Consider the following 24,384-nt stretch of genomic DNA (forward strand, 5'->3'; position numbering starts at 1 on the left):
GGGACTCTTCATTTTTTTAAAGCCCCCAGGTAGTTCTGTAGATCAATTCAGTTTATGAGTAACTAGCTAAAAGAAGAATTTTTCAGTATTATGTTTAAAAAGGGTTCTTGGCTTTTACTCCAGCAATAAATTCCCTTTTATTTGGTGTAGACAAAATCCCAAATACAAAGGAAGATTGCTTTACACAGTCCTCTCTGGCTGTCCTTGACTTCTTATCTCTCCACCACTTTATTCAGGTTTGGTTTTCAAGGGTGTGGATAGTCAGTATCCACCCTCCGTAGTCAGAGTTGTTTGGATTTCCTTGTATCGTGATTGGGTGTATAAAAATTTTTATTGCCTTTAGTTTTAATTATTTCAGAGTCCATTCTAGAAAAATTATGAAGAAAAATAGAAAAACAGTTAAAAATGAATATTTAGAATATAGATTGTTTAACAAAGGTATAGCCCCAGAGGGTCTTAGCCAGCCTTTGGCTTGCAGAGCATGTAGCCCTCATTCCTTTTCCTGCATAAATCTGGATGCTGAGATTCTAAAGAAATGCTAGGTAAGTCACTTATACAGCTAACAGGAGTTAGATGTAGGTTTGGCATCATTGCCAGGTCTCCATCCTCTTAATTCTTGCTGCCTATTCATACCTAAGGATACCCTTTGGTCAAAGGCTTTTCTGTGATCTTTAACTACCTTACTTGGGTCCTGCAAATTCTGCTTACAGATTTGTTTCCTAGAATGAAGAATCTACTTTCCTATATGGCCCTTAAACATTTTTTACTTTAATACATTCTACAGTGTCTAACAGCCACCTTTTCCTTTATCCTGAAAGCTTCTGGCATTGGAATCTTGGAAATCTTATATACCCTGGCTTGCTTTTCAACTCCTGAAATACATTTATTAACTTAATTACAATATTGGCTCCACCGTTTGCTAAAACTGCTCAGTTTCTACACATGTTAACGTCTGGCTTAAGACACGTGGCCATGTGCTCGTTGTAATAGAAGATGTCACCTTTCCCAGAAGCTTGCCTGTATCACATCAGCTTCTCACAAGGAACTAGAAAGAGATTCATCATCTCTTCCTTATATTTTGTATTGCTGACTAAATTCTTGTTTCATGTCTGAACATCCCTTCCAGTTTTCACTTTTTTGGCAAAACAGTGATGACCAAAAGTTTGTGAGCAGCCCTGCCCAGTTTTCCCACATCTCTGCTGACTTACTACTTAAGTGCTTCCATAGGAGTAATCGTCTGGAATTCAGTCACTTCAGCTTTACAGAATCAAAGTAACATTATGATCCAATAGGATAGCATAAAGCTTACAATAGGTGGCGAAAGAAGCTGTTTGCTTATACATACCTAATTTTAAAATCACAACTCTAAATAAAACTGTTTGACCTGCTTAACGCATGTATCTCTGGTCACCTTTGTACCTGCCTTTTTTTTTATTCCCCTTAAAATCGCATTTATTCAGAGCATATATGTACTTAGTGAAAGCCTGTTACTCAACACAGGCATCTTTTGTTTAACTTTAAATATGTGCTTTTAATTTTTTTTTTCAGAATGTTTCTTATATAGAACTTCAGTGATAAAAGTACTTGGGATGACAAGGCCTAGGAGTTTAAGTGTTATATAGTATTTGAGGAGTATCTGAGAATCTCTTCTGTAGGTTTTTTTCTTCAGAGTATGGGATTTTGTTTGTTTATTTTCTTATTACAAAAGCATTTGTTCATATTTTTTTAATTTGGAAAAACAAGTTTTAAAATCATAGTACTCTGACAAACTAAAATAACAAAATTGGTTTTCACTGTATAATTTATTCAATCTTGTCTGTGTCTGCATATAAGCTAAAATATCTGCACTATTCAAATCTTTACCTTCCCTCCAACCTGTAACTTTCTTTATCTCTCCTTGAGAATCTGGATAATGATTTTATGACACTATTTTTTTAGAGCAGTCTTAGGTTCATAGAAAAATTGAGAGGAAGATACAGAGATGTCCCAAATGCCTTCTGCCCCTGTATATGCATAGCTTCTCCCATTATCAACACTCCCACCCAGAGTGGTAAATTTCTTAAAATTGCTGAACCTACACTGACACATCATAATTGCCCAGAGTCTCCAATTTAGCTTAGGGTTCACTCTTGGTGTACATTTGTGGGTTCAGGCAAGCATATAATGACATGTGTCCATCCTTATAGTATCATGCAGAGTATTTTCACTATCCTAAAAATCCTCTATGCTCTGCCTGTTCATTCCTTCCCTGTTCCTCTGCCGTTTTTTGTTGTTAATGACAAAAATAGCTTCTTTCGTTTATACTTGCAAAGGAGAGCTTTGCCAAAAATACGTTGAAAGTATTTTCTTTAGGTTTTACTCTTTGTAATTTAATCTATTCCACATCACTTAATTATGAAATTATTATTGATTGCTATAGCCACCACATTATTTATTAATCTCTTACAGATTATTCTTCAAATGTTTACTAAGGAATCTGGTCTGTCACTATATATATCCTAATCATAGATCCTATATATATATCCATAATGCAAGTCTGTATTCACTAATCCAGAAATGAAGTGGTATATATTCAGAGATTCTGTTAATCACACTATCATGGAGTTAAGCTTTAAAAATATGTGCAATCTTCTAGTTCATTTTATAAGTTTCTCCTTTTAATGACAGAAGCAAAGACTAGTTCATTTTACATTGTTTGGATATAGAAATGAGAGAAAACCTTGGGTTAACACTCACACCATCTGCTTATTTGTACCAGTGTGGCTCATTTTTGTACTATATTAAAATTGAGCCTAGTCTAGCTGTAATCTATAATTACCTGATTGTTCTAAACTGGTTTTCATCAATATTTATATTGCTATTCTATGTAATATTTTAATATTGATAGGAAACTTAGAAATCTTCTGGCCCACCCCCTCTTTCTAAATTAAGACTTCTGGAGATCCAAATTACTAAGTAATCTACCCATAATTACTTTCCTTCATGTAATGAAATTTTTTCAAGTTGTACATAGACTTATTATTTCGAATGAACTAGATTGGTGGTTTTCAAGCTTTCTTTAATAGTAGAATTTATTTTCCCTGTGAAGAAAAAAAGACTCACCTTGTGCTCCATATATAAAATGTAATTGAAAGGGCCTATTTCTGAAGCCCTGTACAGTTGACTTGAAGTAATTTCCAGGAACTTCTCAGCCCTGAAAACCATTCATCTAAGTACTTAACTTAATGAGATGGTTGTTTTACAAACTGGTATAATAATAATAATAATAATGTTTTGGTCAAAACTGTGGTAGCCATAGGCAATTCAGAAAAATGAACACTGAACATAGTGAAGTCTTGAGCTTTGATTCAGAGTGACAGACTATTATAGAAATAAGTATTTTTTATACATCTCTGATAATCAGTTTGAAGCCCCTGGTAGTTACTTTACATTTATTTGAGTATTTGTAATACATGCACTGGTTTGGGGATATTAAAAATACTCCAGACATGTGGAGCAGGAATTAGCAAAAAGACCCTTAGGGTTTTATATAATTTTTTTTTCCACATAGAAATCAAAGAAATTGGTACAGGTATGTATTGACCAGTTTATATGCTATGATTAAATTTTAGAAAACAGCCTTGAATCAGTGTTCTGATTTGATTTTCTATCATTTGGTAGGAAAAAGCTCCTGTATTTCTGAAGAGAAAGGTGAATCTGATGATGAAAAACCAAGGAAAGGAGAAAGACGATCATCCAGGGTCAGACAGGTAACTCATGTACCTCCTAAAACTTCCATCACCTCTTTGGCTAATGCTGTCGATATCTCTTCCTCTTCTGCCTTCTCAAATTATTTCAGAATTGGTGTCTCTAGATTTCTATATATAGTCATCTTCTTTCTCCTTTTTACCATCTTGTTCTTATTTTTTGTTTTTTAAATTAGATCTGCTCTGGCCTTCAGACTTCTAAGGGAATATATTTTTAAGAAACAATTACCAAAGTTGATAGGCTGGTCTATTCCTAAAGCGCATCGTTAATAAGATATAATTAATTATTCAATTAAAATTTAAAACATATGATATTAAGTGAGCAAAATCCAAAAGATTGTGGAAAAGAAATGGGAAAAAAGTTAACTATGTCAATATGATCAAAATAATCACATTAAATAATAACAGGTCAGCCCTCCATCGCCCACTACTTTCTTGATGTTCAATTTATTTATTTTTAAAGCTTGAGACTAAAAATGAACTTGTGGCAGTTTAATTATTATATTCCCTTTAGTCACTGCATTTTGATTCCTGTAAGAGCCCATATTAGTCATGCTTGTCTAATGTCACACTTCTATGTTGCTGAAAGCATGTATTGAGTTTCTCCTTCCTTTATGTGTCTTGTGAGATGTTTTTTCTCCTGTGTTGATAGTGAGCAAATATTCTTGGAACCATTGTGTATCTTTTCTTTCAGGCAAAAGCAGCTAAACTCTCTGAGGGCAGCCAAGCAGCTGAGGAGGAAGACGATCAAGAAACACCTTCCAGAAATCTGAGGGTCAGAGCAGATCGAAATTTGAAAACAGATGAGGAGGAAGAAGAAGAAGAAGAGGAAGAAGAGGAGGAGGAAGATGATGATGAGGGACAAAAATCTAGGGATGCACCAGTCTTGAAACAGTTTGAGGAAGAAGAGAGGGAAGAGATGCCCAGAGCAAAACCAGAGGAGGTGATGGATGAGAGACTTCAAACCATAAGACCCCAGGAACAGGAGGGGTTAGAGAGAGGAGGGAGAGTTACAAGGTTCCAGGAAGAGGCCAGAAGAATTCATCTGGCCAGACATCAGCAGGAGAAAGAGATGAAAACAGCTTTTCCTCTTGAGGAAGAAGAAAGACACATAAAATCTTCAAAAGGTTTAGAGGAAAAATCAAAGTCCCCTTCCCCTCCTCAACTGATTGAAGATCTGGAGAAGGCCCCTCCTGTGCTACAGCCAGAGCAAACTGCCACTGAGGAGGAGACTCCACCACCTTTACTTACCAAGGAAGCATCTTCTCCACCACTGAATGCACAGCTCCAGAGTGAAGAAGAAATAGAGCCCATGGAAGGTCCAGCGCCCCCTGTCCTCATTCAGTTATCTCCTCCTAATACAGATGCTGAGGCCAGGGAGCTCTTAATACCTCAGCATACTGTCCAGTTGGTGGGAGGCCTCTCTCCTTTGTCAAGTCCTACAGACACCAAAGTAGAACCTCCAGCAGAGAAGGTACCAGAGGAAAATGTCCTGCCTCTAGTTCAGAAAAGCACACTAGGTGACTCCTCAACCCAGAAGGGTCTTGAAACTGAGTCAGAAAAATATGCTCAACCACTCCCTCTAAAAATTGAGGAATTAGGACCGGCCAAAGGGATCACTGAGGAATCTCTGAAACAGCTATCTTTGGAACAGAAGGAAGGCATAAGGGCTTCTCACACCCTTCTCCCAAGCCACAGATTGAAACAGTCATCTGACTCATCCTCTAGCCAGTCCTCCTCATCTTCATCCTCTAGTTCTAGATCAAGATCTCGCTCTCCTGATAGCTCAGGCTCTCAGTCTCACTCACCTCCAAGATCTAAGCAGACAGGTGTATCTCGGGCACATACTCATGCCAACCCTCGTAGTAAACCCGAGATGGGCTCCAGGTCAACATCAGAGTCCAGGTCACGTTCCCGTTCTCGTTCCCGTTCAGCATCCAGCAACAGCAGAAAAGTAAGTGGAAGAATCCTGGGGGCATTGATATTCTGTCTGTACTACAGTATTTTTCAACCCCGGGAGGACATACCGTGATCTGGTGAGAATAGAAGGTTCTTTTTGTCCCCATTTTGATGATTATTCTCCCCTCATTTCAGAGTCATTTTTAATTCATTGATTTCCTAAGTAAGGGTCCTTTTTTGTCATTTTGAGACCCTTTGATTCAAGGGAAAATTGAATTCATTTATCCATCTCCTTCACTAAACTGTAAACTTCTTGAGTATATGCACATGACTTTTTAATGTGTGTATCCCAGGACCCAGCACCTAGTTGGGACTTAATAAATAATCTGTTGAGTAATCTAGGAAGTCAGGGAGTTAACTCAAAAAGGAATAAATGGAGGGACAAAAAGATCCAGAGTGTTAAATTAGGTCAGCGGAAATTGGACAACTCAGTGATTTACTAAATATGTAGCAAATAAAATGACTTGCCTTATGTTTTGTTTCTTCAGTCTCTGAGCCCCAGAGTCTCCAGGGACAGCAGCACCAGCTACACTGAAACCAAAGATCCCTCTTCTGGTCAGGAGGTTGCAACTCCACCAGTGCCACAAGTGCAGGTCCACGAGCCAAAGGAGAGGACTTCCGCTTCATCCTCTGTCCAAGTGAGGTGTATGAGCCAACCTGAGCCAGCCGAAAAGCATGTGACCCAGAGGTTTCAGCCAGAGCGGGTAAGCTGTTATACCCCTTCCCCAGAGGGAGACGGAGAACTAGGCATGGTTTTCTCTTTTGTCTTAGCTATAAAATTGAAAGGGCAATCTATACAAGGTTCAGTAGAAATGTAGAAAGTTGGGGATACCTGTTAGATTACACTTAATTCGCTTGCAACTCCCTTGTCATAAAAGGCCTACATGAGGCTGAGCAGCAGAATTCTCATCTCCAGGGTACTCAGAGTCAGTTCTCAGAACATCTTTTCTCTGCCCCAAAGGACACCTTTTCTCAGTTCCTACCAAAAAGAATTCTAATAAAATGATTGCTGGCATAGAAATTTCTTAAGCAGTATCCTGTTCCCCTTTGTGAAATGAAATGAAGATACACAGGGCTGTGTGTGGAGCTGGTACTGTGTATGTTCTGCTCTGCCTTTGACCAGCTCCAGATCAAAGAAAAGGAACCAAGCAGATTTAAGTATGTTGCTATGTTTGTTTTGCTATGTTTGCCCTGACAGGGGAGCCCAAAGAAGTGTGAAGCTGAGGAGGCAGAGCCACCAGCTGCCACACAGCCCCAAACCTCAGAGACTCAGACTTCTCACCTACCAGAATCAGAAAGGATTCATCACACTGTGTAAGTGATACATCTCAGCTGGGGTATAACAAGGAACTAGGAGTGTGGGGTAGCTTTTTACTCCCTAGGGGTTCTTTACTAAGCAGCCCTACTTTTAAAACCTGAAGGCAGAGCTTTATGTGGACAAAGGCTAGACTTAGTTACCTTGTTGGGCACTGCCTCCAGAACTTTTAAGGTAATCTGAAAAGTGGTAAGAGCATAAGGAAACCCATACTGGGATCATCTGACCAAAATAGTCAATTCCTTTAAGGAGCAGGCAGCAGAGGCTTCTGTTTCCAAACTCAAGATAGTGTAAGGGAATTGATTCAAGGCATCTTAACTCAGTCTTCAACTTACACATACCAGCTATATCTGAGCCTGGGAGCAAATCATAAAGAATATTGAGGATGTATAAAGAAGGGCACAGAAAGGTGCCAGTTTTTTAGTTTCTGTGTTTTCCATTATTACTTGCTATCATTTTATTAAGCACAGCCTATAGTTGGCTCTTCAAGCATGCGATATGGCGAAATATGAGGTCCATATTAAGTCAGAAGTTTATTCTTGGACCCCTAAGATCCTTGCTTGGGTTGATTTTACCATTTATACAGTTAGTGTGAGTTTTTCTTTCCCCTTATTTATATTTAGTCCTAGAAATACTTTGATATCAAATTAAATTTGTAATCAAACAGGTATGTCATTCATTATTCTGAGCTATTATAAATTAAGAAGTCATTGAACCAAAATTCCTGGCTTCAAAGTCTCGTGGGAAGAGAAAAGGAAAAGCATTATGTAAATAAGACTGCTTAGTTTTTAGACATCAGGAATCCTGTACTGTTCTGGTGAATATCCTGTGTGGATAGTAGGCCTGAAGTTGTGCTGTGATTCGTTGTAAATGTCATTTTACATTTTACATTGGGCCCTAGCCACTTTGACTCCAGAGCTCTCAATCTCACTGAGCAGACAGGGATAACTAAATGAAAGGGAACTCTTTGAGAGTGATGTATACATGTGACCACTTTAGCATGCAATTGGCATCTAAGTTAAAGATTTTAAGCAGCAAGGAGGAAATTTTATCCCTGGCTAAAAGCTCTGGTATTTCAAATGAGATAATACTAAGCTTTTGGTTAAGTACCCAAAAGCTTGTCTTAGTGTTAAAATCTCTACTGCCATTTGGATACAAAAGGAACACTAATACTATAAGTATGATTTTTCCCTTTGTGTAAAATCTAATAATTTACACTCTCGAGAGCTTCAGACTATCTTTTGCTCCTGATATTGGAGGGTGGTGGGCAGGTGATACGTGTTATCTCATTTCCTTAAGACTTTGATAATAGTTTTATAATCACTACGTAACTTATGCTATGGGGTTTACCCTTGCTACTGTCCATCTAAAATTCTTGCCTCTGCTGCCATCTTGTGTCCATTATATTTTTGGTTTGAAAGTCAAAAGTTCACTATTTCTTTTAAAGTTTCTGTTTTCCCCTTTTGAGTACATGATCCTTTGGAAAAGGGTTTTTCTTCTAGGACCATAAAGTGAAAACCAGCGGATTCTGGAAGGTGTCCAGGATTCCTCAGCTACACCATCGATGAGGAAATGGGGTGACACCTTCCCTTCCATATTCATCAACCAGAGATAATACATGCCCTCCCCAATCCCATCCCATGGGAGTACAGCATGTCCTTTGTATAATAGGCAGTTTCAAAGTAGGTGTTGACAACCTGCTGCTAATTGGGCCTGAGGAACTGCCTCCTATGCACCTTGAGAAGCAAGTAATTCTCTGAAAAGCTCCTTACTTGCTCTAAAACTGTGTGGGTATGTGAGATCCTGGCAACAGAACAGCACTTAGTGCTGTTTTAAAGCACCTTTATTTTTGGACTTTCATATGCAAGTCCAGGGCACTTGAAGCTTGGAGTCATACAGAATTTTTCTCCCCAGGTAAAGGTGGCTTTGATCTTCATTTTATGACTGAGGTAATTTCTTCACATTGATTCTGGCAAGGTGATAGGCAAATGGCATGTTGGGCAAATACCAAGATTGTCCCCTGTTGCCTATGAAAGCTTCCTTGGAGCAGCCTGTAGATTAGAAATGCAGTCTTCAGCTCAGGAGTAGCTCACACACATCCCTCTTAATCTACTTTCCTTCTGCCTGCCTGCCTTCCAGATGGTCTATTCAGCAGCCTAATAAAAAGACATGTCGAAAGGCCTAAACCCATAGGCTATTCTGGCATTGGATTTGGTAAAGGAATCTTTGAGAACTTTGCCTACATATCTAGAGTTCCCACTACACTGATTCACAACCCTCATCATAGTCTTAACCCCTCTAAAGTCCTAGTTTTCAGCCTGGTGACCTCTGGAGCCCTTGGCCAGTATCAAGAGTGGGATCAACAGTGCTGAATGGAAAAGACAATTTATGGCTTAACCTTGGTTTTCCTGCCTGTCTCAACAAGAAGTCACATGAGTTTAAAGGAACAGAGCTAGGACTTAGTGATTCAGTGAAGTGTTTATTAAAAATTAGACTTTACTTCAAGGACCTCTCACCACTTGGAAGAGATTGCCTAATTTTTTTGTTGTGCTTGTTAAATTCATTCTGATTCTCATTATGCCCTGAGGAATTCTAGATTTATGAGGTAAGGTATCTTTTTCATTGCTTGGAGGAGGGATTGTGACCCCTCAGATGTATTTCAGTTGAGCCCTGTCAGATCTGCCTGATGTGGATATAACAAAAACATCCTCATATAGTAGAAAATAATGGTACTCTGTTTTTACATTAAAAAGGCTGGGGTGGAGGGGTGGGGAGAACTTTGTGGCGGTAACTGTATTATCCAGCAATAGTTAATTCAAACCTGAATTCTTCCAAATACAACCTTCCTGAGTACAGACAATAGCACCTTTGGGCTCTTAGCACTCTACTTATTTGTCCCTTTCTCTGATGAGGAGGAAGGAATGGGTCCTTTAAGTCAACAGTGTAATTACTACTCCCCCGGGGACCTACAGTGCCAGTATACCAAGTGATGCATAAGAAAAAAAAGTACAATTTATTGTCATCAATAGTTTGCTCACTGAGAAATTGGTATTTAAGTCTAAGGACATAACCCAATCCACCCCACCCCAAAATCATACTGTCCTTGCTTACCCTGGAACTAGTGGGCTGCTGAGGGTATTCTGTATTTAAATCTCTTCTGCCTAAGGGTAGTCTTGTCCCACTATTGCTTGTTAAATTTCACATCAGGTCTTCTGCTCCTCATAATTTTCTACAGTAACTAAAATTCAAGCATAGATGCCTTAAGAAGTCTCCTTTTCCATTAGTTTCTCTGAATCTCATTCATATTCAGATATGAACTATAATGTGGTGTTATTAGCCTCCAAGTAGTTCTGTCCTTTTCTTCTGGGCTGCAAATGTTTTATGTGCTGTTTAATTTTGGATGGGTAACCCCCACTCCCAATTCCCATGCAGTTTCACATATTTTTCAAAGATACCAAACATTTGTGCAAGAATGTAAATAATGGAAAGGGAGATGCCCTTTTGTCTAAAAGGGACTACAAAGAAAAACTGTGACACATAGCTAACAAGGCTTCAGGAGTGTTCCAGCATGTAGATCAAGTCCCCCTTAGGGGCAACTTCAAAGATTCCTCTTTTTCTTAAGAAAATAAACTTCTTAGAGACCACAAAATTGATTATGTGGCATAGATAGCACAAACTCACTGTGTCTGAGGAAGGCCAAGGAACATGGTAAAATTCTTAACTCTTGAAAAAAATGAGAGAATTTCCAATAAAAGAAAATTCTTCCTCCAAGGAAGCTACTTCTAGTGGGGCATATTGGCAGCTGAAGGGGTTTAGAACAATTGATGGACAGGAAAAGTTTATTTGAGGATGTTTGAAGTAACAGTTGTTGTGGAGCAACATTGGGAATTTTATCCAAAAAATTTTTTAAGAAAGCTTTTAGTTCAGCAAAGCGTTTATTAAAGTGTCTACTTGGTACCCACCGGGGCAACCTAATTCAGAAATATTTCCGGAGCATTTCTCTGTGTTAGGACTTGGGCTAGGGGCCAAGGGCTGAAGTCCCTGACCTTGAGGAACTCTGCATGGTGGAGTTAAGGGGCAAGTAAACCCATGGTTTATATAGAATAATGAGGGCATTGCTTGAGAACCTCAAGCTGAATGCCTTTGCATCACAGAAAGAGTAGTCTTCTCTGAGGAAATTCAAAGAAAGTTCCATAGGTGGCATCAAATGAGGTAATGGCTTATTAAAATGTGTGTGTTTGTTCATAGTTACCTTGACTTGGGGTGTCCTCCAAGCAAGACTCTTTGAGAGCAAACTTTTATGCCACTGTTCCATGAAATAGGTATTATTATTCTCCCCACTTCACAGATTAAGATTCAGAAAAACAGGATCAGGAAGTTGCCTAGTATCACACAACTTGTATAGGATTGGCCCCTAGCCACTTTGACTCCAGAGCTCTCAATCTCACTGAGCAGACAGAGACAACTAAATGAAAGGGAACTCTTTGAGAGTGATGTATACATGTGACCACTTTAGCATGCAGTTGGTATGTAAGTTTAAGATTTTAAGCAGCAAGGAGGAAATTTTATCCCTGGCTAAAAGTTATGGTATTTCAAATGAGATAATGCTAAGCTTTTGGTTAAGTACCCAAAAGCATGTCTTAGTGTTAAAATCCCTACTGCCATTTGGATACAAAAGGAGCACCTTCTGTAGTTAACAAATGAGCATTTTTGGATGGCTAGAATCAGCTTCCCATTTCACATTTAGTCTGGTGAAGATGCCTATGGTTAATATTTTCCATTCAGTCCCCACACACTTTGTGCCCAGATCACCACCACCCCACATAACTGCTCAATTACTTCAGTTTCTTATCTGCTTCAGAGCCCTCAATTGGAGCCCTTGCTCCAAGAAGTGGCCTTCAAGCTTCTCCCCCCAAGGTCCTCTTGCCCAGTTTACCTTTCCCTTTCTGGCTCCAGTGGCCCCTGGGGCAGGGTTACCTTAATTAAAGACTCTGTGAAACAAAGTTGTCTGTCAGTCTCTTCAGGACACCTATCCCCTACTCCTACTGGTAATTCAAAAAGGAACTCTCCTTAGCCACTCCTTCCACCATCCCTGGAGAAAGGACAGGTTGGAGTAGTAACACGTGGTCATTGGTCCAGGTGAGCAGCCAGTCAACTATAGTGGTTGGAGAGTGCCAGTTCTCATCCCACCTCCCCTCTTTGTACTGCTGTCTGGCTGATCTGGTTTCAGTGTTCCATGCCTGGCTTCTTGGATAGAGGGAGGTGGACACTGAAGACTGCTCATGCATGCTCTTTCATTCTGTGTCTCTTTCATCTTTGGCTTTGTTATTATCCTCTAATCATTTTTCTCTCCCAGCTCTGCTGTTCCTCTTCTATTCTCTGGAATCTTCCAAGCAGGCAGCTGTAGGCTGTAACTTTGTCCTCTCTACTCAGCCCCCTCCGCCGCCCCCTGGGAAGACAAGGAGAGAGCACCCTCTCTCTGTGGGGTTGGGCCACAGTTGCTGTTGTAATCCGAGAAAAGGAGGAAAAGGGCCAGGCTTACTGAGCCAGCAATGTGCTCCCTGCGGCCTGCCAAGGGATAAGAACCTTGCTCACTCAGTGCCCTCCCTCTTTTATTTCCCCTCCCTTGCTGCAGCAGGGCCCTCCCCCATCCGCGCACACGGGCTGCTGGGTAAGTGGCAAGATGGCTCCCCTGCATGTCTCCGGCTGATCGCCGCCGCTCCGCCAATACAATAGAGCCAGCCACTACCAGCAGCCTGGCCCTCTTCCTCCTCCTCCTCCAGAGAGACCAATCCAGCCGAACTCGGGGTTTGCCGTGAGGACCTAACGCTTATCTCTTAAAAGCCAGATCTGTTTTAGCCTCCCCTCACCACCACCACCTCCCCTTCCATTTACCATTTTTTGGATCCCCAGTTGCTGCATCTTGGTTTTCTCCTAAGGATTGGGTGGCTGGGGAGGAGGTGGTGGGATCTGGGGACAAGGAAGGTTTTTTGGGGTTTTTTTCCTTTCTTTTTTTTTTTTTTTTAGGATTTTTTTGTTTGGTTTTTGTTATTTCTTCCATTCCAGAAAGGGATAAACAGCACTTCCAGGGGGAGAAAAAAAATCATGTTATCAGAAAGCAAAGAAGGGTGAGAGCTTCACTTTCCCATGTATCCCTTTTCCCCACTCCTCCGGCCCACCTCGTCTTCCTTCTCTTCCCAAGGCTTTCATTCTGCCTTCGTTTTGGTTTGTTTTCAGTCATTCTGCTTTCCCCCTTTGTCCTTCCTGTCCGACTACCAGTTGGCCTTACTTGCCCTCTTCGTATGGGAAATAGGTTGTTTTTGAATAAGTCTTTTCTTTAGATTTAGGCAGTTGAGTCTCCTGTTCCTGTGGGGGCCTGTTAGCTGGGGGCACAGTTCCAATTTTCCCCTCCCCCTTCCCGTACATCTCTCCCTGCCCGCCCTGGATAGGCTGTCCTGACCTCTGAGTGTCAGCCTGTCGGGAATGCTGAGTTTTCTGCTGGTGGTGATCAGCCTGGGGAGGCCTGGTTTCCCTTCTCAGACATAGGCCCCTGATTATCCTGATTGTGAGTTTTTTCCCCATGTTTGGGTGGTAGTGGGGGTGAGGTGAGAGGTAGAAATTAATGATGAAGACAGAAAAAAGGTGATAGTATATCTAAAGTGAATCTCTGAGATTCATTGCCTGAAATGGGAGCTAAACTTGTGTGATTCAGAGGCAGGGGAGTGGGTTTAGGGATTGTGTGGGGGAGGGTGTGTCCTGACTGGGAGGCCTGCTCTCTTTATCTCTTGGAAGTTGGAATAAGGGAGAGGGAGAAACTGGGTGAAAGCCGAATGTAAGAACAATTTCTACACCTCTGAGCAGGTAAAAGTGGCTGGATTCTTCTCTTGAGCTTTCAAACTCTCACTGGCAGTTTTAGTTTTTCCTTTTGTATGAGAGAGGGTCCTTGTTGAAGCTTGAACTCTCACCAGCCCTACTTTCCCTGCAGCTCCCAAGGCCCCACTGTTTCTCTGTTCCTGGTGTTTTCAGACCCTGTGGGTCAGTAGGCTTTTACTTACCAAGCAGTTGATTAAACACAAGGTTAGGATCATTTGCCACATCCAGGGCCATTCTTTCCTGTCTTTAAAGAACCAGGCTTCCCATAGTTAGTCATGCAATTTTGTTAAATAAAGGTGCCTGTGGCCAAGGGTAGGAAAGCTACAGGATTATGGGTAAATCCCAGCCACTTTCAAGATTCTGTTTTCAGAGGGCCATGTTTCTCCTGTTCATATAAGATGAATTACCTAAGAAAACTTGGAGTCCTGACCCCACCCATCACAGCTTTATCCCATCTGGGCAGTGGGTGAATGTGGCTGCTGTAATCTCTGCTCTTTCCCCAGGGAAAAACAGTTTCTCACCATTCCTGTAGGGTCTGATATGCAAAGCAGCCATCCCAATCCCACCCAAGTGATGAGGCATGGGGGTTTCCTAACCCCAAATCTAACGTCTTGCTCTTTCTTCCCCTTGGTTCTTCCCTTCCCCCCTAACCTCTCCCCATACTGTCAGTGAGAAGAAGGAGGAAGTGACCATGGATACAAGTGAACACAGACCTGAAAATGAGGTTCCAGAGCTCCCCGTGCCTATTGCAGACCAAGTCAGCAATGATGACCGCCCAGAGGGCAATGCTGAGGACGAGGAGAAAAAAGAGGTAAATATGCAAGCCACCAGTTGGGGTGGGTGGGCAGGAGTGAACCTAGGGGAAAGAGTTGATCACTCTGGTGATCCCTCTTAAAGCAGTGGGATAGCTTAAGGAAGGGACTAGGCAGAGACTAGGATCAGGATAAGGCCATGAGAGAATTCGCTGGTTTAGCAAGGGAGACCCCTTGTGATGGGGACAGGGCTCTTTTCATTTCTCTTTCCTTTTTGGGGAAGTAGTGCAGTCAGGATTTCTCTGAAGTTTAACTAGCAGGAAAGTCAGTTAATGTCCCTTTAACTTAAAACCCAGGTTCAGCTTTCCCTGCCACCTTCTGGAGCTTCTTCCTGTTGGTAACTCTTTAAGCTTTCCCTCCTTTTTAAAAACCTGTTGGAGCTCAACGCCATCTAGTGGGCTTTCTTGGTTCTCAGCTACCAGCCATGCTGAGGAATTTTTGCTCCTCATCTGCCCCCCAGTGGTCTCATTGCAGAGATGTAGCTACTTAGAAGCCAGCATCTGAGGGGGTTATGTGAAGTGCCCTTCTCCATTTCTGTGACCCCTCTACCTCCTTTTGTGGCATATATGTGATCTTGTGTCCTGTGCCCAATTCAGGGGGCTCCTCCCATCAGAGCCAGCGAAGTCTTCTTGGCTCCTAAGGGAAGAGGAAGAATTTAGCTGGGTTTGAGAGTAGGGCAACAGGGTGGGAGGGACTGTTGCGTGTGTAGCCTTTCTTTGGTGTGTGTTGCGGGGGTGGGGGCCGGTGAAAGTGATTTGATGTGCAGAATATTATTTATTACAAGGTCCTTCTTCCCCGTAAAACTTTGTCCAAGTACCTCATGTACGGTAATCCGCCCGTAAAATATAACCCTGCCCAACTGGCCAATCGCTGATGCCGCCTCTTCCTCTGGACCCACCCGCTGCTACTGAGCTGCCCAATCAGAGCCGAGTCTGCTATCCAGGTGTCTTGGCCAGAGGGGGGCATGTATATGGGATCCTGTGATGGGCCCTCTTTTGCCTCCCTGCCTTGCTTACATCAGGGGGCCAAGAAGAGCACTGTTCTGGAGAGACTTGTATTGAAAAAGCAAAAAGCATTTGGAAAGGGGTGGACTTGCATCATCTCCCTATTTGGGACACCCCAAGAAGAGCTTGTGTCAGTGCTGGGGCGCCTGCCCACATGCCCTTACCCTTTTGAGGACTGTGGGTCGCCTTGTTTGCTACAGACTGTTGGGATCCCTGTATAGGGCACCAAGATCTCCTAAAGAGTCAGTGTTTGTGATCACAGTGCCATGCTGTGGAGTACCGAGTGGGGCTCTCTGCTTAAGCTGTGACGACTAAGAACCCTACAGAGAAGTCTAGGGTCTGAGCCCAGGGATTTAATGCTGATGACAGGCCAGACCATGTATCACCACTTGCTCATCAGATGGACTTTCCTTTGGTCCCTGTTGTCCATGGTAAAGGACAGCATGTTGGTTGCTCCAACTTCTCCTCCATCCCTGGAGGCAGGGACTCATCCATCCACCTGCCTGGAACACTGTCTCAGCTGGAGTCCCTGAGGAGATGCCACACACAACTCTAAGAAGAAAAGTGTTCTGACCTTGCTGCTGAATGTGTGCCAGGTCCTGGGGCTCTCCACCTACCCCCAGGCCACCTTCATCAGAGGCTCCATGATCCCACTCGGTGAGAGGACCCCCTCCCCAGTTACAGGCAGAGGAGAAAGGGGTTCTGGAGTCATCATCTGGATTCCAAGTATTGGGTGGTGGTATTGTTGCAGCTTGCCACTGGTGGACATAGGGTCCTGCCTGACTCTCACGATGAAAGGCCAGGACCATTCCTGCTACTCACAGGCCGTCTCATCAGGGACTGCAAGATGATGCCCCTACAGGGCTGGGACTGATGTCTCTGCCCCTTTTCCCCTGTACCCCTCGCTGAGCCTGGCCACCGCCAGTGAACTGTCTTGACATCATGGAAACTGGGCAGCGTCCCCTCACACGTTTCCCTCCCGCCCCCCCTGCGCCCCTGGGAGGACTCTAGCAGTGCCGCGCTGACTACCACGCCGTGCGCCCACCTTTTTTGCCAACCCAACCCCCCACCAATTGCACAGCGCCTAGCAGGGAGGGCTCATTCTGATTGGACCGGCGGTTGACTAGATACAGTACACAGTGAGGTGCGATTGGCTGAACTGAAGATCCCAGGTGTGAGATGGTACCTGGAACATTTGTCATATTCCTAGTTTATTTCTTTATTTTCTTCTTCTTTTCCTTTTTTTTAAATCTTTTAATTTTTTTCCTTATCTTTATATTTCTGATTTCTTTATTGGATTTATTTGTTTGGTTCATGTTTTTAATGTTTTAATTAAGACCTTTTTTTTTCTCACTAACTTACCCATCAAGAGCAGCCTGGCTAGGGGTCAGGCTAGCCCTTAACAGAGACCAAGGAGACTTGGTTAGATGATACAATCGGGGCGGGGTTGGGGGGTGGATGGGGGAGAGGGATTTCATGAAGAGGGTCCTGTCCTACCCTTTAGAAGGGTGGTAGGTCTTAGTTTTCCCAGAAATAAGCACCTGAATCTAAAAATATTCTATTTCCCTTTTCTTTCTCTTTTTTTGCTTTGTTTATAGTCTTTCTCCCACTGAGTATTTGGGGTAGAAACTTGCTTGAAAGCAAGTTCGAAAGTTTCTGGTCCTTGGCAGAGCCCCTAAGGCTTAAGCCCTGGTTGGAGAGGAAACAGTAAGGCTCTGCTAGATCTCCAAACAGTGCTTGGAAGGTCGGAGACTCCCTAAGGATAGTCTGCCCTAAAGAAAAACTTTTTTTTTTAACCGAAAGCACCTTTAAAGTCTTTCTGCTGGCACTTGGCTCAGTAGCCTCATCTCCAGTGCGTCTGGTGCTGCCCTTCTTCATGTTGTGGTGGGGGGTCTAGGCAGTCTGGACAGTCAACTGCCCTAGCGACTCAAAGCCACTGTCCATGGATGTAGGGCTGGACATTGAGAAATGGAGGAGGGTTACCTCATTGCAGTTGCAATCCCAGAATTGGTTTTCCTTGTTTCCTCGTGTCTCCTCGAGTTAACGAGGAAGATGCAGGAAGACTAGATAGTCTGGTTCTGGACACAGCTTGTTGGACCTTGTGTCCTCAACCTGTAGAGACAGTGGGAGAGAGAGCACATGACTGATGCCTTTCAGAGGCTGGGAGGCTGCTGAGTTTTCTTTGCTGGCTTATTTCTGGTTAAGCTAATACACAGGTGTGGTATGGCCTAGATGACTTTTCCCTGCTGTGATGTTTGGTTTTATTTTTTTCTCTAACTTGCATTGATTCTGCTTCGTTTTTGCCGTTTGCCGCTTCTGTTTTGGTCTCTGTCTGTCTCTGTGTCTCTCTTCTCTGTGTCTTTGGAAGCTATGCTAAGACTATCCCATCTAACCTCCTTCCCCCCTCTCTGTGGGGTGTGTCTCTTTCTCTTTTTTTTTCCCCCTTTTCTTCTCTATACAGAGCTCGCTGCCCAAATCATTCAAGAGGAAGATCTCCGTTGTCTGTAAGTCTAGCCCCAAATCCTTGATAAAAACGGGGAATACCTAAAAGTCAGAGTTCACTGAGAAATAGACTCCCATTCTCTCTTGGTGGCATTCTTGGGTCACCTCCATCCCCACCCCACCACCTCCACCCAGCAAATCTACATCTTGGTGTACATAAGGTTCCATTTTGAAATGTAAAACTTTTGAAAATCCCTGCCATTTTTCCCCAGTCACATTTCTTTCTTAACTCTAATGAGATACACTGAGATGTCTTATCATTTCCTATCTAGTCCTACATGTGTTTATTCTTTCAGATATCTGAACCCTCAGAACCAGGAGTGGGTATGAGGGACTGCTGTATAATGCTTACCAGTTTGTGCTTTATTCTAAGAGAGCATCTGAGAAAATGAGAGTGCCCCACACCTCAAACAGTAACATTTTTAACATTTTCACAATTTCTAATTAACGAAAGTGATAGATGTTCATAACTTAAATGCCACTCTGTACTGTGAAAATTAACCTAAAGCATGACCAGATCGCATCATGATCTTATATTAGCTTTACTTCAGATATCACACAGCCTTGTTTTTTCTGTATCTCCATGTACTTCTCAGTGTGTCTTCCCCAGTACTTGAGATATTTCTACCACTAAGAGTCTGAACTGCTCACCAACCTAGTTGCCCCTCCCTTGTTGCTCCAGAGATCAGTAGTTTTCATCTGTCAGGAAATGACTCCAGTTCTTTTCTTGCTCACTCTGAGGCATGGTTTCCCCAGGTAGTTTTCTTAAGTTAACCTTTTATTAAAATAATAGTCCATGTCCATCTGTGAGTGTTTTGTGACCCAGAAGAGGGCCTGAGACTGACTAACCATTGGGTCGTATTTCTTGGGGACAGCAGCAACCAAGGGGGTGCCAGCTGGAAACAGTGACACAGAGGGAGGCCAACCTGGTCGGAAGCGGCGTTGGGGAGCCAGCACAGCCACCACACAGAAGAAACCCTCCATCAGTATCACCACTGAGTCACTCAAGGTGAGGTGGAGATGCTGGGGAAGGGAGGATGAGACATGCTGAGGTGGGAGTAGACACGGGCCCAGTGTAACGGGGTGGGGGGTATCTGTGTCCCAGAGCCTCATCCCCGACATCAAACCCCTGGCGGGGCAGGAGGCGGTTGTGGATCTTCATGCTGATGACTCCCGCATCTCTGAGGATGAGACAGAGCGTAATGGTGATGATGGGACCCATGACAAGGGACTGAAAATATGCCGGACTGTCACTCAGGTGAGGCTTCTGCACCCGTGTCAGGGAAGGGAGCAGTGGGCACACAGCAGGCAACTGAGGGAGGAACTGTGGTGGCCTTGTAGAAGGGAACTCTCCCATCTGTGCAGAGGGTTGGGTTGAATGGCCCTTCAGTGCATCAGCAGATGACCACATCCAAGCTTTGCCTGTAATAAATAGTGTATTAGAGCACAGCCACACCAGTCTCTTCACTGCGGTTGGGCTGTTTAAGTGCTTTAATGTCAGAACTGAATAGTGAAGCAAACTGTATGGCTCACAAGGCCTAAAATACTTATTTTCTTTCTCTATACAGAAAACATTAGCTGACTCCTGCCATAGTTTTCCTCATAGCGGAGTTAAGGCATTATCAGTCCCAGGGTCTGGTAGAGGTGACCTTAATAGTGAAATCCCCTTCCAGTAGAAGGAACATAGTAGGTTGAGTATACCACTCTCTTTCAGGAAAGCAGAAGCTGAAAAGAATGTTTTCAGTTTGGTGTTTAAGAAGCCCTCTGTTATCTGATACCTTACAGGTGGTCCCTGCAGAGGGACAGGAGAATGGGCAGAGGGAAGAAGAGGAAGAAGAGAAGGAGCCTGAAGCAGAAGCCCCTAGGCCTTCCCAGGTTTCAGTAGAGGTGGCCTTGCCCCCACCTGTGGAGCATGAAGTAAAGAAAGGTGGGTGAAGTGTTAGGAGTGAAGCATAACACAGCTCCTTGATTTCCCAGGGCCCTTTTTTGGACCTCTTCTAGAGCATTTAATGTTTTCTATCTTGTATTACAGTATTTTACATGTCTGTCCTACATCCCCTCTCCTAGTTATTAAGCTGTTTGAGGGCTAGATCCACATCTGCTCAACCTTGACTCTCCACAGTGAGGAGACTGGCCTAGACAGTGCTGTCACATTCTACATGCTCAGCATAATTAGATGGAGGGGTCATGCTTGATAGGAAATAAGAGTCAGACATGAGAGGCGAAAGAGCCAGCATTGCTCCCTACTGAAAACCATTTGTGTCCTCTCATTGATAGTGACTTTAGGAGATACCTTAACTCGACGTTCCATTAGCCAGCAGAAGTCTGGAGTTTCCATTACAATTGATGACCCAGTCCGAACTGCTCAGGTGCCGTCCCCACCCCGGGGCAAGATCAGTAACATCGTCCACATCTCCAACTTGGTAAGTCACTACTCCACAGTGCAGCTTTGTTCAGTGATTAGGAGTCTGAGCTTTGGACTCATGCTGCTTAGGTTTAACTCCTAGACCTGCCATGCACTTACTCATTGACTCTGAGTGAGTCATGTTACCTCACAACCTGTCTCATCTGAAAAGTTGGAGAAAAAAGCATCACCCTGCAGGGCCGGCCATCTTGAGGATTTGCAGAGAACCTGGGACAGGATGTCTCAGTGTTGCCGCTCTTCTCACATTCCTACAAGAGGGTTTCTAACCTCTGCCCTATAACCTCTCACTCAAACTTGGAAGCCATACTCCTGTGCCAGCAGCTTGGGAAATCTTAAGACTTGTTATGTGAGCAGTATTCTTGCCTTCCTCAAGACCCTAAAACTCCATTTTCATTGACAGGTTCGTCCCTTCACTTTAGGCCAGCTGAAGGAATTGTTGGGTCGTACAGGAACTCTGGTGGAAGAAGCCTTCTGGATCGATAAGATCAAATCTCACTGCTTTGTAACGGTGAGGGGAAGAAGCTGATTCTCTAGGCTATGGCATTTATTTCCTTTTGTGACCAATGTGGGCAGATTTAAGGGCATATTGGCAAGTGGGAGGGATTGAAGGCCTGTTGTGACCCTCTGCCTTCTCCCTTCCTCCACCAGTACTCGACGGTAGAGGAAGCAGTCGCCACCCGCACAGCTCTACATGGTGTCAAATGGCCCCAGTCCAATCCCAAATTCCTTTGTGCTGATTATGCTGAGCAAGAGGAGGTAAGAAACCTAGGGAAAGACAGGAGGGTAGGGGCAGGGGAGGCCACTATCTGCTAGATTCCAGCTGAGATCCTGGCCAAACCTGCAGTTACTGAGATGCCTTCTCCCTCTCCTCCCTCCTCTTCGGTTCCTTTAGTTGGACCATGGGGCTCTGAAGTCTCTGTGCCCTGGTACTTGGGCTCCTCAGTGGGAGTGATATCATCTCTATCCTGACTGTCCTTGTCCCTCCTCTACCCACAGCTGGATTATCACCGGGGCCTCTTGGTGGACCGTCCCTCTGAAACTAAGACAGAGGAGCAGGGGGTACCACGGCCCTTGCACCCCCCGCCCCCACCCCCAGCCCAACCACCACAGCACCCCAGGGCAGAGCAGCGGGAGCAGGAGCGGGCGGTGCGGGAACAGTGGGCAGAGCGGGAACGGGAAATGGAGCGGCGGGAGCGAACTCGATCAGAGCGTGAATGGGATCGGGACAAAGTTCGAGAAGGGCCCCGTTCCCGATCACGGTCCCGTGACCGCCGCCGCAAGGAACGTGCGAAGTCTAAAGAAAAGAAGAGTGAGAAGAAAGGTACTTAGCTGTGGGGCACACGTACCCACTAGTAAGGGGGAAAGGGACACAGTGTCTTTTATGCATCAAGCCTGACTGACTTCTTCCACCTCAGAGAAAGCTCAGGAGGAACCACCTGCCAAGCTGCTAGATGACCTTTTCCGGAAGACCAAGGCCGCTCCCTGCATCTATTGGCTGCCACTGACTGACAGCCAGGTGAGTTCTTGCCTTCCTGCCCTGCTCAGCTGGGTCCAGGCTTGGGGCACTGTAGGGGGAAAGTGAGTAGGCCCAGGTTTTGGCTTCGGACAGTGAGTGAAGACACTAAGCATCACAGGAGGCAGTGTTAAGAACCAGTTGACAAGCATATGGTAGAGAAGCCAGACCTAGGACGGTGAAGATAGGCACAGACAGGAGCTGTTTGTGTAACCTAGGAGCTGACTGTGTCAACCACACATAATGGAGATCGATTTCAGTTAGCTGAGAAATCCATGTTTTATAAACTCTTTCTCTGCTTTTTAATTTTGAGTTTTTGGCTTGAAATTTAAGTTCTCGGCAATGGGCCTTTTGGGAAGTTTAGGCTTATGATTACTCAACTAAAGAGAAAAGATGTGTCCATATCTGGGTAGCTCAGGAAATAGATGCCAGGCTTGGATGGTGCCACTACCTGTTGGAGGTCTCAACAGTGAAAACCTGGAGGGACTGGGGCTTTGCGGCAAGGACAGATGTGATTGCCTTAACAGCAAAGCTGACACCCTGAGTTAGAAGAGTGGAGTCCAGGTGCAGATCGACAGTGCAGGACTGATGTAAGCAGGGCTGAGGTCTCTGTCTGCTACCTTCCCTGCCTACTACAGATTGTTCAGAAGGAGGCGGAGCGGGCTGAGCGGGCCAAGGAGCGGGAGAAGCGGCGAAAGGAGCAAGAAGAAGAAGAGCAGAAGGAGCGGGAGAAGGAAGCAGAGCGTGAACGCAACCGCCAGCTAGAGCGGGAGAAACGTCGGGAGCATAGCCGGGAGCGGGACAGGGAGAGGGAGAGGGAGAGGGAGCGAGACAGAGCAGACAGAGGGGATCGAGATAGGGATAGGGAAAGGGACCGGGAACGAGGCAGGGAGAGGGACCGCAGAGACACCAAGCGCCACAGCAGGAGCCGGAGTCGGAGCACACCTGTGAGGGACCGGGGTGGGCGCCGCTAGCTGGGAAAACACTAGGGAGAACTGCAGGCATCAGCCACCCTGTTCCCAGGGGGTTCAAGGCCACAGGGGATAGATACAATCTCCACAACCCTGAAACCAGGGTGTCACACCATTTGCCCAGTGCTGAAATAGGGTTGCCACTTGTCCCTGTATTGGAACAGTGGCCGTCTTTCCCCTGCCTGCCCACCCTCCATAGCCTATCTCTTGGGACTTAACCCTCTCCTCCCTCTCATTTCCCATTAAGTCTGTGAGAGGGAAGAGGTAGGTGAGGAGGATGGTTGGCCCAGAGCTGGGGAACAGCAAGGAGCCCAAACCGCTTTCATTTTTCCTCCATCATGCTCACCTCCTTTGGGTACTTACTCTAAATGCCCGAATGGGAACAGCTGGGGCCAGGACTGGGTCACCTATGAGCTGAATCAGCATCTCCTCCTGAGTCCCAGGGCCCCTGCAGTTCCCAGTCTCTTCCTGCAGCCCTGCCTCCTGCCCACCGGTTCCACTTTATATCCACCTTTTCCTTCTGTTCAATTTTTATTTTTATTTTTTTTATTATTAAATGATGTGGTCTATGGAAAATAATAAAAATCTGACTTAGTTTTAACTGGTGTGTGAGTGGCTATCCTTGGTCAGGGCCTGGGTGAGAGCCTAATTGAAGTGGATGGCTGTAGCATGGAGCCAGCATTGCTTCGTTCCACACAGGCCTACTGCCGCTTCCTAGGCCCACCCTCTACTCTATACCTTGGCTCTAACCACACCACTACTATGGCTCTTCACTGGACTACGAGGGAAAGACGGTGGAAAAAGGGTCTTTCCAGGTTCCCAGTCCTGAGCTCCATGTATTTGGTCACCTGCTCGCCACCCTCAACGTGCCTCCCACGGCTGCCACCAGGGGGCGGCAGCCGTTCACTCAGTAGACTCCCTACCTCTGTCCTCTCACGCCTCTGATGCCTCGGTCCCTGACCTGTCCCTGGGCCCGGCCCGCAGACTCCCTGAACCCTTCTGCCGTGTTGCTCACCCCCGACCGCCAGCTATCGTGCCCTGCACGGGCTCCTGAAATGCCGCCGCCTTGGGTCGGGGTCCACAGCCGCCCAAAGGCAGGTCCAGGGAGGGAGGAACGGGGCCTCTGCAACAGACTCCTAAATCCCAGTCTCACCGCGCGCTAGCCCTTCGCCCCGCTGCAGGAGGGCGTGTGGGCCGCTTCGCGTTCCAGGGTGCACCCTCCCTGCCCTGCCAGCTCTTGGAAATGTCCTGGCGCCGTGGCCCG

General features: G+C 44.8%; 1 protein-coding gene across 7 annotated transcripts in view; it reads left to right on the forward strand.

Moving 5' to 3' along the window:
* ACIN1 (apoptotic chromatin condensation inducer 1) overlaps positions 1-23,721 on the forward strand; it is a 31,136-nt gene extending 7,415 nt beyond the window's left edge. For 2 of the 7 annotated variants that reach the window (XM_017665120.3, XM_017665124.3), the window contains 15 exons: positions 3,661-3,749; positions 4,441-5,700; positions 6,194-6,409; positions 6,904-7,019; positions 14,563-14,704; positions 18,171-18,213; positions 19,087-19,220; positions 19,317-19,469; positions 19,997-20,138; positions 20,489-20,634; positions 21,037-21,144; positions 21,285-21,392; positions 21,633-21,957; positions 22,052-22,152; positions 22,788-23,721. In XM_017665120.3, the coding sequence (XP_017520609.1) occupies positions 3,661-3,749; positions 4,441-5,700; positions 6,194-6,409; positions 6,904-7,019; positions 14,563-14,704; positions 18,171-18,213; positions 19,087-19,220; positions 19,317-19,469; positions 19,997-20,138; positions 20,489-20,634; positions 21,037-21,144; positions 21,285-21,392; positions 21,633-21,957; positions 22,052-22,152; positions 22,788-23,123 (3,419 nt within the window). In that variant the 3' untranslated portion in view covers positions 23,124-23,721. Of the gene's footprint in view, positions 1-3,660; positions 3,750-4,440; positions 5,701-6,193; positions 6,410-6,903; positions 7,020-8,570; positions 12,836-14,562; positions 14,705-18,170; positions 18,214-19,086; positions 19,221-19,316; positions 19,470-19,996; positions 20,139-20,488; positions 20,635-21,036; positions 21,145-21,284; positions 21,393-21,528; positions 21,958-22,051; positions 22,153-22,787 lie in introns of those variants that run through there. The other 5 variants (XM_017665122.3, XM_017665121.3, XM_017665123.3 and 2 more) reach the window with 5 other exon arrangements.
* Positions 23,722-24,384: the final 663 nt, after the last annotated feature.

This window comes from Manis javanica, chromosome 8, assembly GCF_040802235.1.
Source record: "Manis javanica isolate MJ-LG chromosome 8, MJ_LKY, whole genome shotgun sequence".
Taxonomy (NCBI): Eukaryota; Metazoa; Chordata; class Mammalia; order Pholidota; family Manidae; genus Manis; species Manis javanica.